The sequence below is a fragment of the Canis lupus genome, chromosome 27 (genome assembly GCF_011100685.1).
Source record: "Canis lupus familiaris isolate Mischka breed German Shepherd chromosome 27, alternate assembly UU_Cfam_GSD_1.0, whole genome shotgun sequence".
Classification (NCBI taxonomy): Eukaryota; Metazoa; Chordata; class Mammalia; order Carnivora; family Canidae; genus Canis; species Canis lupus.
The window spans coordinates 8,534,203-8,546,485 of NC_049248.1; the positions used below are offsets into that span (position 1 = coordinate 8,534,203).

At 37.1% G+C, this 12,283-nt stretch overlaps 2 protein-coding genes across 10 annotated transcripts in view; one reads left to right on the plus strand and one right to left on the minus strand.

Moving 5' to 3' along the window:
- The first annotated feature begins 289 nt into the window (after positions 1-289).
- On the plus strand, positions 290-7,490 carry LOC611538 (C-type lectin domain family 4 member E). Its single transcript, XM_038576680.1, has 6 exons — positions 290-444; positions 1,686-1,778; positions 2,607-2,696; positions 3,163-3,314; positions 4,162-4,277; positions 5,484-7,490. The coding sequence occupies exons 1-6, from the start codon at positions 408-410 to the stop codon at positions 5,674-5,676; spliced, it is 681 nt and encodes a 226-aa protein (XP_038432608.1). The 5' UTR covers positions 290-407; the 3' UTR covers positions 5,677-7,490.
- Positions 7,491-8,941: 1,451 nt separating this feature from the next.
- The window catches only part of LOC611536 (C-type lectin domain family 4 member D), a 39,227-nt gene continuing 35,885 nt past the window's right edge, over positions 8,942-12,283 (minus strand). For all 9 annotated transcript variants that reach the window (XM_038576687.1, XM_038576683.1, XM_038576686.1 and 6 more), the window contains 3 exons: positions 11,498-11,649; positions 10,346-10,461; positions 8,942-10,064 (listed from right to left, as the gene is read on the minus strand). In XM_038576687.1, coding sequence (XP_038432615.1) covers positions 9,920-10,064; positions 10,346-10,461; positions 11,498-11,649 — 413 coding nt within the window. In that variant the 3' untranslated portion in view covers positions 8,942-9,919. The remainder of the gene's footprint in view (positions 10,065-10,345; positions 10,462-11,497; positions 11,650-12,283) is intronic.

Here is a 12,283-nt window from a genome sequence, read left to right on the forward strand (position 1 = left end):
AGGATGGGTGAGGTCTGAAGGAAAGTAGAGACATTTTATCCACCAAAACAAAACAGTATTTTTAAGCCCTTGGTGTATCTACAGGCTCAGCCCATTTCTGATGCTACTTAACCACCTCACCATTTCCCCATTTTGTGTTTCCTAAAATGAGAAGACAGACATGTCATCCAGTAAGTTCCCTTTTCTTTTCATCCTTATGCAATAAAGGAAACACTGACTGAAATGCAAAACCACAGAACATGTTCATATTATTATGTCTTAAGGTCACACTTCCTAAAAAAAAAAAAAAAAAAAAAAAGAAAAGAAAAGAAAAAGAAAAAAGATTCGTTTTCCTTGAATCTTACTAACAAAGTACTTCTGGACTCAGAAACTGACAAGCGAAGGAGAGGGAGAGAGAGAGAGAGAAAATGAATTCATCCCAACCATCTATATCCCAAGGCACAGGTAAAATTTGCAACTCTCCCTTTCTATTGTAGATCTTTCCTTTGGGAAGAGGTGATAAATATTTTGAGGGATGGGACAATAGAAAAGTCTCCACCAGAGCAAAAGAAGGAAGACAGAGACAGAACCCAAGAGAGAAAGCTGAGGCAGTGGTCAGGGATGGTATATTATACTGAGGATCACTGACTGGATTCCAGGGAGAGCTAAATCAGACTGCTCTGCCCACCTTTTCCCTGTGTCGCCTTGGGCAAGTCACCTCACTTCTCTGGAACCCACTTTCCTTGTCTGTAAAATGTGTGTCAGGAAGGAGGAGGAGGGGAACCACTAGAAGATGGCCTACATTTTATCTGAATTGATTTACAGAGGGCTTGGGAAACGAGACACCAGGAAAAGGAGAGTAGGGAAGAAACAAGAAGAACAGAGAAGATGAGAGGGAGAAAGGGAAAGACAAAGAAGGGTCGAAACCTGAGAGGCTTAGGAAGGAAAAGTTGCACATCTCTCTCGGGTCATGAGTCTTAAGATTAGCAATGGTTTAGGGCAGCCTGGGTGGCTCAGCAGTTTAAGCGCCTGCCTTCAGCCCAGGGCATGATCCTAAGTCCTGGGATCAAGTCCCATGTTGGGCTCCCTGCATGGAGCCTGCTTCTCCCCCTACCTGTGTCTCTGCCTCTCTCTCTCTCTCTATCATGAATAAATAAATAAAATCTTTAAAAAAAAAAAAAAGATTAGCAATGGTTTATTCTAGTGGTTCCGAAAGATGGTTTCCAGACCAGTAGCTTTTGCAGCTTCTGGGAACTTGTTGGCTCCCTACCAGGTTTAATGAATTGTTAACTCTAGAGGTGAGGTGCCATCATCTGTGTTCCAACCAACTGTCTAAATGATTCTGATGCATGCTGAAGTTGGAGAATTACTCCATATAGAACAGTGCAAGTGGAAGGAAAGAAGTGGTTGAATAAGAATATCTTTTGTAAGGGCACCTAGGAGGCTCAGTGGTTGAGCATCTACCTTATGTTCAGGTTGTGATCCCAGGGTCCTGGGATCAAGTCCCGTATCGGGCTCCTCACAGGGAGCCTGCTTCTCGCTCTTCCTGTGTCTCTGTGCCTCTCATGAATAAATAAGGTTTTTTAAACTTATTTAATTTAAAAATTTAATTAACTTTTAATTTAATAATCTTAAAAAGAAAAAACAAATCTCTTTTGTATCTTGCAAGGGGAAGATTGACCATGTTTGCATATTTATTTCTACAGAGAGAGGATGCTTCTCTTCCCAAGTGCTCTTAAGGACAATTGCTGGGGTCTCCATTCTACTGCTAAGTGTCTGTTTTATCACCAGATGTCTTGGTGAGTTCTAAAGGGCAAGTTTAATCTCCCTGGTGAATATTAGGATAAACCTTTCTTGTTGCCTGGGGGTTCTTTTCTCCCCCAAAGGATATTTCTGTTCCACTTTCTTCCCTATTTCTCTGGAGATTATTGCTCAACTAGAATCCCAAATACTACAGAATGGTTACCCCATCTCAGCAACCTCTGACACATTTCTCATGATAGACATTTTTTTTCATCTCTTTGGTGGCCTTGAGTCTTCTCCTTTGTATTCCCTCCTATCATTAGGGTAAACTTCTCTATGGGATCCTAGCCAGAGACATGACAAAATCACTTTCTGAAAGAAAGGAAGGAAGGGTAGGCATAAGAGTGAAAACGTATTTGTTTTCTCTGGGTTTTGGGACCACAGATTGAGTACGTTTGTCTTCATAAATCAGGAAAACCATAAAATGTGAATTCCCTCAGGACGCCTGGTTGGCTTAGTGCTTGAGCATCTGCCTTCAGCTCAGAGTGTGATCCTGGAGTCCTGGGATCAAGTCCCACATCAGGCTCCTGCATGGAGCCTGCTTCTCCCTCTGCTTGTGTCTATGCCTCTCTTTCTGTGTCTCTCATGAATGAATAAATAGAATCTTTTTTTTTTTTAATGTGAATTCCTTCTTCTTTCTTTGAGTAAGTAAATCTCAGTGCCTCTCCATGTAGAAGGACAAAGAGTGTAAAAAAAGAAGGGAAAAAGAAAGAAGGAAAAGAAAAAAAATCATGATTATTGATACTTTTGTTTTAAATACAAAAATGATCAAATTTATTTTTTTTCAAGAGGAATGAACATTAACGCTGCCCCTTTCCTTACAGTGACATATCATAACTTTCAACTCTGTGACGAGAATAAGTTCCAGCTACATGAGGCTTTCATGGACTTCTCCTGCTCCAATGACGGATTGGGTATAATAGTCCTCAAATTTGAACATCAACATTTATATATCAACACTTTTTTTTTTTTGGCTTCTAGATTGATTTGAGGATGAGTAAAGTAGTTGGAGGATGTCCTGTTTTTCAAAAACAAAATGTAAAATCTTGCCTGTACTATATGAGAATGCCGAGGAATTGGTGGTAAGAAGTTCAAGGAGATTTGGGGGATATGATAGAAAACTTTTAGAATAAATTTGATGTATGTCTGAACAGAAAATCTAGAAGTGGAAGATATTATCTTCAGAAATGCACTTTCATTTTACTCCTCACTTGCTTCCAATGAGGTGAAGGAGAAAAAATATATATATAGAATAGGGAATTTGGAAATCTCAAAAATATACTCCCAAAGTTCCTATATATATAGTCTTGTTCCAAGGCTTAGAAGAATGCTACATGGCGCTCCTCTGGGCTAGGACACTCATGGAAACTTCTCTCCTAGGTTCAGTCAAGAATTGCTGTCCGTCAGACTGGGTACATTTTCAATCTAGCTGCTACCTCTTTTCTACTAATACTATGTCCTGGACATCGAGTTTAAAAAACTGCTCCAACATGGGAGCTCATCTGGTTGTTATCAACACACAGGAGGAGCAGGTAGTTGGAGTGCATTGACTCCTCTGGTGTCAGTGTAACCTTCTTCATAGGATCTATTCTTTCTTCGTACATGTATATAGTGTTTAGCCCGCAATTACTATTTGTTAAATAAATGTATTAAAATGTGTGCTATTCCTACTATTTCTGTAAGTAGATACTACTCTATTTTCATTATCAGAAGAGCTTTTTTTAAAAAAGGCATTTCTGTGTTTAGCTTCTTTATCAGTAAGATGGGGAAAAAAGGGCTGGCAGTTCATTTTATGTTTTATTTTTCTTAAAGATTTATTTATTTATTTATGATAGACACACAGAGAGAGAAAGAGAGGCAGAGACACAGGCAGAGGGAGAAGCAGGCTCCATGCCGGGAGCCTGATGCGGGACTCGATCCCGGGACTCCAGGATCGTGCCCTGGGCCAAAGGCAGGCGCCAAACCGCCGAGCCCCCCGGGGATCACCTGGCAGTTCATTTTAGAATGGCTATTACGTTGATGAACATATCATATGATTATGTCAGATATGTCAAGGATATGTCTACTATCTTTAAGCTGCGATTAATAATGTTTATGATGTATATATACAGTAAATTTTGCTACAAATAACAGTAGATAAACTTTGAATGAGATATTGAGAACCTCCTTCTCTGTTAAAGATGTACGTTATGTATGTTTTTACCACCATAAAAAAAATTAGGAGAGAATTCTCCATGATCTTACAATTTCAGAGCCACTTATCTATCATCTGTAGTCTGGGTCCTGCTTTATCACTTTTAATAACAATTACCTTCCACATTTGTTCAAAATTGAAACAATTGATCTTTTTTTTTTTTTTTTAATGTGTTGCTTCCATAGGAATTCCTTTTCTTTGCGAAACCTAAGAGGAAAGAGTTTTATATTGGACTGACAGACCAGGTGAAAGAGGGTCAATGGCAATGGGTAGATGGCACACCTTTCACAGAATCTCTGAGGTAATTTCTTTCTCGCAGAAGAATTTTAACGCTGTCTTAAATCTCGAAGTTAGACCATTGTTTAGGGTAGTTCTCAGAACCTCCTTCTGTTCCATGAGATATTTTCAGGTCAACTCTTGGTGATATTACATGCAAGAAGATAGATGAAGAAAGCATAAGGATCTAGTGCTCCCACTTTCTGAGACTATTTGAATAAAGGGTAAATAACAGATGAAAATAAGGAGAGGGTTAGAATTAAAGACTAATTCACTGGAAATGCAGCAGAGAGAAAGAGTGTAGTTCAGAGTCTTATGCCCCAAACTAGTAAATGAGACAAAAATAGTGATTTGAGAAAGCAGATTTATGGAGTGAAAGCATGGAAGCCCCTTGAAATAATGTCTCTTTTCTCTTTAATAATGACCTTACATCATTAGAGCACAACACTTTGGAGTTTTCAGTTTTTATCTCATTCATTATTTCATTTTTTAAAAAGATTTATTTATTTATTTATTCATGATAGAGAGAGAGAGAGAGAGAGAGAGAGGCAGAGACACAGGAGGAGGGAGAAGCAGGTGCCATGCCGGGAGCCTGACGTGGGACTTGATCCCAGGACTCCAGGATCTCGCCCTGGGCCAAAGGCAGGCGCTAAACCGCTGAGCCACCCAGGGATCCCCTCATTATTTCATTTTTACCTAAATTACACCATTCTGAGATACACTGACATTATCAATCTTCACTTAGCATTTGAGGAAATGAAAGGTCGAGATGGTTCAGGTCAGTCCTAAGAGAATAGTCCAGTTGGATGGAGACTTTAGAAAGTTGCTTCACAACAGCCCTGGAGCACCACTGAAGCATGTACCAAAGTTAACACCAACTTGATGTGTAATAAAGGGAACCAAATGTAAGATGTGATATTGAGTGCGAAGGAAACAAATCCATCAGAATATCAGTAACTTCTCATTATGAGCCTACATTCATGAGGGAGCATGACAAAATAGAAAGTCAGGAAGATCCAGTTCAGCTTCGCTACTCATAAACTCTATTGACTTAGACAAATGGTTCAGCTTTTCTGGGACTCCTTTTTCTCATCATTAAAATGGAGATTATAATGCCTAACTAACAAAACTGTTGTGAAGTTACACAGAACAAATGTAATTTGTCTAGCACATTAGGTCACTTGGATTCTTGTAGCTGGGATTTTAAATCTCCTGCATTACTCTCTTTTAGCTTCTGGGATGTAGGGGAGCCCAATAATATAGTTACAGTGGAGGACTGTGCCACCATTCGAGACTCTTCAAATCCAAGGAAAAACTGGAATGATGTTCCCTGTTTCTTCAACATGTTTCGGATTTGTGAAATGCCAGAAATAAATGTTTCAAGCAACAAAAAAAATTCTCTAAGAACAGAAAGCACAACTTAAATGCATAAATACGGAGGAAAAAGAGCATGAATATAACTCCAGCATGAGAGAAGTATGTGCTGCATGTGCTGCACTTAATGAGGACTTCATAGGGACTTCGTAAGGACTGTGTTGCTTTTGATATAAAATAAGTAGTTTTAAATGTTATAATTTGTGATACTGATTGACATGCATTTTTCTTCATATTAGTTTCAGGACTTCTCAAAACTCACCAAGCAATTCTCTAACAAATACTGGGAAAAGAAAAGAATGCTCCTTTTGGCAGGATTTGCTTCATTCATTTTTACCCCTGCCCAAGCATGTACCCTCAACTATGCTTTCCTGTACAGTGAGTAAGACTCCTTCAAGTCATGAAACTTACTCCTGCTCCAAAGACATGTGGACTTCTAGCTAAAGACCTTTACTGCGTCTCGCTAGGAGCAGGCCATGCTAAGCTTCAGCTCCAAACAGACTATTACTCAGTCTATTCAACACAGCACCTCCCTTTTCTCTTTATTCTCTTCCACTGAATAACTGAATCTCACCTGAATTTGTGGCTATTCCTCAGCTAGGGCCAGGGTCCAACAGTCAAATTGTTCTAAGAGAACATTCAGCTTGACAATTTCCTACCTCAAGCCTATTCACTTCTTGCATATTATTTTTTCAATACTGATAAGGTTACTCAAGAATATTTCAGGAACATAGCACCTTTAATAACCATGTTTCTTGCACACAGCTTGACAAAGAGACCCTCAAAATTCATACATCATTAATTCATGGACATTAATATAAAATATATTTTTCCTTACAAATGTTTATTCCTCTAAGGTATTAAGTGACCATATGTGGTTTTGAAACCAAAATGCCTTTAAACCAAAAGTCATTCAACCTAAAAGTAATCCAGTGTATGTATCTTCTACTTTCTAATTCCCTTTTTTCAAATTATAAACATCAATGAGGACACACTGAAAGACCTATGGAAATACTTTTGTTCACCATTGTTTCTCTGTAGGGTATAATTTGATATTTTAAATTTTACTTCAATACTGAAAGATATATGCAAGTATCAGTACACATTATTTCACCATACATTTATAATTTATTATACAATTAACTTTGTCTTCAAGTTCAGCAAGAAAAGAAACAATCAGAGTTTCGTGCTTAAAGTTATTTATCTGGAAAATTCTGAGGGGTAGATCATCTGGTTGAAACTATTTTAAAATATAATATTTTACAATAGGGCCTACAAAAATACTTAGATACCAGAAAAGCCAGAAGTTACAAAATATAAAAGAGTAAGTAATTATCTGTATTCCCAAGACAATATTCCCAAAGTAAACTATTGTTAAGATATAAATATTACCATTTGGGCCTCTGAATATTTTAAAGAAAAATCATTCTAATACATTTGGTAAAAATGATACATACTCATTATCAAAAATTTTTACAGATATGTTATACATATGTAAATATTATTCACAGCTGAATCTTGTACTGTATCATGATTATATTATATACTTCCTTAAAAACATTTTGCTTAGGGTGGGATCTGGAATGGAATCTTTTCTCTATGGAATCTTTTCTCTTAATGTATTCAAGAGGGTAATGTGACCTTGGCATCCTTTATTAAAAAACTGATTTTTGGTGCTGGAAAAAAAAAATTTTGCTTTTTGTATAGCTAATATTGGCAGTATTTGTTATTTATCCAGTTTTCTATGTACTGATTAATAATGCATCCCTTAACTATGCAGAATTGTACATCACCTCTTAATGTATTCAAATACAGTTTATCAGTCCCATATTTTCATGAGGAAAAGAAATCCTCTTGAAACTGTCTTCTTTTTCTGATCTGAACTAGGATTGTTCTCATGGTTTGTTTCACAGCCATTATTTTATTGATTTTTATTATATAATGGAAATATTTTTGCCACTTAAAGATTATTTCAGATTAGGATATACTAATATAATGAAATACTATTTGCTTATACGGAACAGGGTATAAAATATTTTCCAAACGGTATTTTTAAGTAAAAAATGCCAGATGTTTACCAAAAAAAAAAAAAAATCCAATTAAAAATGGGCAGAAGACATGAATAGACATTTCCCCAAAGAAAGAAGACATCCAGGTGGCCAACAGACACATGAAAATATGCTCAAAATTGCTCATCATCAGGGGAATACAAATAGAAAAAAACAATGAGATACCACTTCACACCTGTCAGGAGGCTAAACTCAAAAACAAAAGAAACAAGTGTTGGCAAGGATGTGGAGAAAAAAGAACACTTTTGCACTTTTGGTGGGAGCACAAACCGGTGCAGCCACTGTGGAAAACAGTATGGTGGTTCCTCAAAAAATTAAAAATAGAACTACTCTATGATCTACTAATCACACTCCTGGGTATTTACTCAAAGAATACAAAAACACTAATTCAAAGGTATATATGCATGCCTATGTTTATTGCAGCATTATCTACATAGCCTAACTACAGAAGTACCCAAGTTCTAATGGTACAGATACATTCTGCCCAGGTCTAATTATCCAGTGATAAATGGATAGTGAAGATGTGTCATATATACAACAGAATATAATTCAGCCATAAAAAAGGAAATCTTGCCATTTGCACAAGTGGATGGAGCTAGACAGTATTATGCTAAGCGAAATGAGTCAGCCAGAGAAAGATAAATACCATATGACCTCACTCATATGTGGAATTTAAGAAACAAAACAAATGAACAAAGGAAAAGAAAGAGAGAGAGAAACAAACCAAGAAACAGACTCTTAACTATAGAGAACAAACTGATGGTTACCAGAAGGGAGGTGGTAGGGAAAAGGGGAAAGAAGGGATGGGGATCAAAGAGTATACTTACCATGATGAAAAAACAAACAAAAACCTCTGAGATTTATGGGAGAAAAAAATGGCAAGATGTTTAAGATGATGTAGATAATGTTTCCATCAGTGTAAAAATAGTAGGTTATATACATACATACATTTATCTAACACATATTTAAACATATATGGAAATACATATAAGAAACTGATAATCAGGGGTGTCTGGGTGGCTCTGTGGTTGAACGTCTGCCTTTAGCTCAGGTTGTGATCCCAAGGTCCTGGGATCGAGTCCTGCATCAGGCTCCCCGCAGGGGGATCCTGCTTCTCCCTCTGCCTATGTCTTTGCCTCTCTGTGTGTGTCTCTCATGAATGAATAAATAAAATCTTTAAAAAAAAAAAACTATGATAATCATAGTTTCTCTGAAGAGGCATTTAAGAGACTGGAATTCAGTGTGGAAGATTTAACTTATACTTTTATTTATATTTTTTCCTGTTTGCCTTTTTAACACATCTTTCTTTTTCAAAGACAAAACCAGTTTTTAAATTTTGTAAGTGTTTCAAACTTCTAGGACTACCACAATGTCCTAATAAATTTTGCATTTATTTTTATGAAATTACTATCAGCTGCCTTAAAGAAATTATGAAGAATAGGAGAAGTGCTGTGAGACTTGGAAACATTGACAGGGGCTGAGGGTAGAAACAGGGAGACCAGTCAGAAGTCCACTGTAATAACCCAGGTAAGAAAGATGGTCTGTGCTGGTCACCATGAAGGTAATGAAAAATAATCAGACTGCAAGACATAGATTAGGGGGAGCCTGAGTGGCTCATTTCGCTGAGCATTAGACTCTTGATTTCAGTTCAGGTCATGACTTCGGGGTTGTGAGATTGAGCCTCACAATCCCATGTCAGGACTTGTGCTTGGTGGGGAATCTGCTTGAGATTCTCTCTCTTCCTCTGCTCCTCCTCTCTTTCTCTCTCTCAAATAAGTAAATATTTTTTAAAAATTTAATGAGTTTGTCATATTTGGAGTAAAAAAAAAAAGGCATACCACTACCAGTTGGAATACCTCATGTTTGAATCTTAAAAGCTAAGAATCTGAGTAGAGGAAAACAAAGACTAAGAGACTGCATCATTGGAGCCACTCTGTTCAATATGTAATTGATGCACACCAGTTGAAAAGTAAATGCTCTGATATAGTATCAAGAAAGCAAAGTTAATGAAAACAAATTCTCATAGTAAAGATGAGTCCCGCCACCATACCACACAAAAACACATTATCTTGAATGAACAGAACAAAAATAAATAAGGCTACCCTAACTGAAAATGTTCTACTCTCCCAGCATGTTTTCTCTGTTCCAATGGTACAGGTACATTCTGCCTGAATCTAATTGGTTCTTCTTTTCTGTCCCATCACAATGACTCCTTTGGAAGTTTTTAGTTGAATGCTGTTCCAGGTAACTTACAAATCCTTCTTGTCTCAAAGTTACAAGGAAAATCATTCAAGGCCCATTTGTCTTGAGCATTAACAAGGACAACACAATTTTCTTTCTGATTGTTGGGTTCATCCTCATGCCGAAATCTGAAATGAAAAAAAAAAACAAACATATATATGTGTGTGTGTGCGTGTGTGTGTGTGTGTGAGGGTCAGGGGACATGCATAGAAAATCCCTCTGGTGAAAATTTTAGAGCTGCACTGTCTGATAGAAGTATTGTAGTATATTAGTATAAAGGTTACACAACACATGGTGTTCTATTCTGAGTAAGCATTTCTACATCAGTATACTCCAGCCCAAATGATTTCTGCTTACTATTTTCTCACCTTTACCTATAAAGCTCTTTCACCCCAGTCAATATACTCACAAAATATCTGGTTTAAATGGTGTTTTGTCCACCGACGACCACAGGCCTTCATGGTTCTCATCTATAAGTCCCAGGAAATATGAAAACTGTCTATCCAAAAATTGAATAATAAAGTTCTGCATAAAAATAGAAATTTTTATAAGTATATTTGCATTTGTTATTTAATAACTGTTATGTTAGGAAAAGAGGGAAAAGATCTAGATTACCAGCTAAGCACAAAAGCACTGTCTTCAGTAAGATCTGCTTTCAAACCCTGCCTCTCCCATATATTGTGTAATGTTAGTAAGTGCTCTAATCTCACCAAACCCAACACTTCTCATCTTCAAAAGGGACCACTCTACTACTTCACAGAGTTTCTGTGAAGAGTTAGTGAGATCAGACTTGCAAATCCCTTAGCACAGTGCTTAATAGGATCCAAATTTTTAAACTTTCATTTTTAAAATTGCCTTCTTTAATTGCTTGTGTATTAAATTAAGTTCCATTTTATTCAAAGAGTCAGTGAGCCTATAGGTTGCAAAGCCATTGGAACAGAATCCTCCAGGAAACCCCCCAAACTTAGGAAAGGGTAGACTATGAGCTCTTGTTCATATATGGATGTATATTAGATGAGGAAACACATTTGTTTTTAAAGAACTGAATTAAACTTAAGAATTCTTTTAAATTTAGAATTACAACCATACGACTGAATTATTTTTCCTATGCTTTCTCCTAAGAAGCTATTTCAGTCCTGATTAAACCATTCATTTATTCACTTACTTACCAAACATTTTATCAAGACCTATCCAGTGTGCTTAGCACTGTGCAGGACTTTGGAGATGCAAAGATTAGAAAAGCAGGGCCCCACCCTCTACCAAGTGAATGGGCAGAGAACAGATAAGCTCAGAGCTATTATCACACAATGCACAAAGTACACGGAAGCATCTCCAAATTAGAACAGGGAGGATGGAGAAGGGAAGGTGGTCAGGATACTTTTCTGGAGGAAATGACACAAAAATCATATCTGGAAAGACCAGACATTGGCCAGATGAAGAAAAAGGAGAGAGAAAGATAAAAGAGATGAAGCAAAGGCATAGACGCAGAGCAGAGAAATTCCTTTTTCTCTGCAAAGAGATTCAAATGAACAGAGAGACAGATGGGAGCCTCCTAACATACCAGCTCAGCTTCTGTGCTGATGGTGGCCAAGTGAGCCCCCATACTCGTGCAGTTCCTTTCACTCTCAGCCCAGGTCTTGTTGTCATTAAGAGGAAGATAGCAGTTGGACTGGAAGGCTCTCCAGCCAAAAGGACAGCAACTGCCCCTGCTCCCTGGTGAGAAATTAAAACAAAAATCACTTACAAAGGAGCATTTCATCTGTAACAGATTGCATAGCTATGCTGTTAACTATACAGTTAATATTTTGGGGAATAATACCAGGATTCACAAAATCATTCGTTCCCCCTCTTTCAAAAATCCTGAAAATTACATTTCTAAATATTTTTTGAACAAAAGTATCTGAATCACATAGTGACTATAAGAAAATTACAAGATATTCTCTTAGAAGACATCATCATTTTTCAATGTCCCTACATCTATTTGCTTCATATATGAAGTGTTTCTAAAACAAAGCCTTTTGCAGGAAATTTTATCTAAAGGGGGTAAAGAACCTATAGAACTCTCAAGGGTTTCCTCATCCTCCCAAATGAGGTTTTACAAGTTCCCGCATAATAAAAGAGAGAAAGTCACTTCAGCAAAGCTCTCTATTCTAGCAGGAAACAGTCCTTAAGATACACCTGAATCAAAAGAAAATAGAATTAAATTAGTATTATGTTTTGGATTTCTGGAAATGGACCTTAGACGTGTAGTTATATTCTCCAGTTATACAACTGATTACAGTCATGAGAAATCTATTCCTATTTATTGACATTCCCTCTTGCACCAGATACTCATCTTATGATTTAA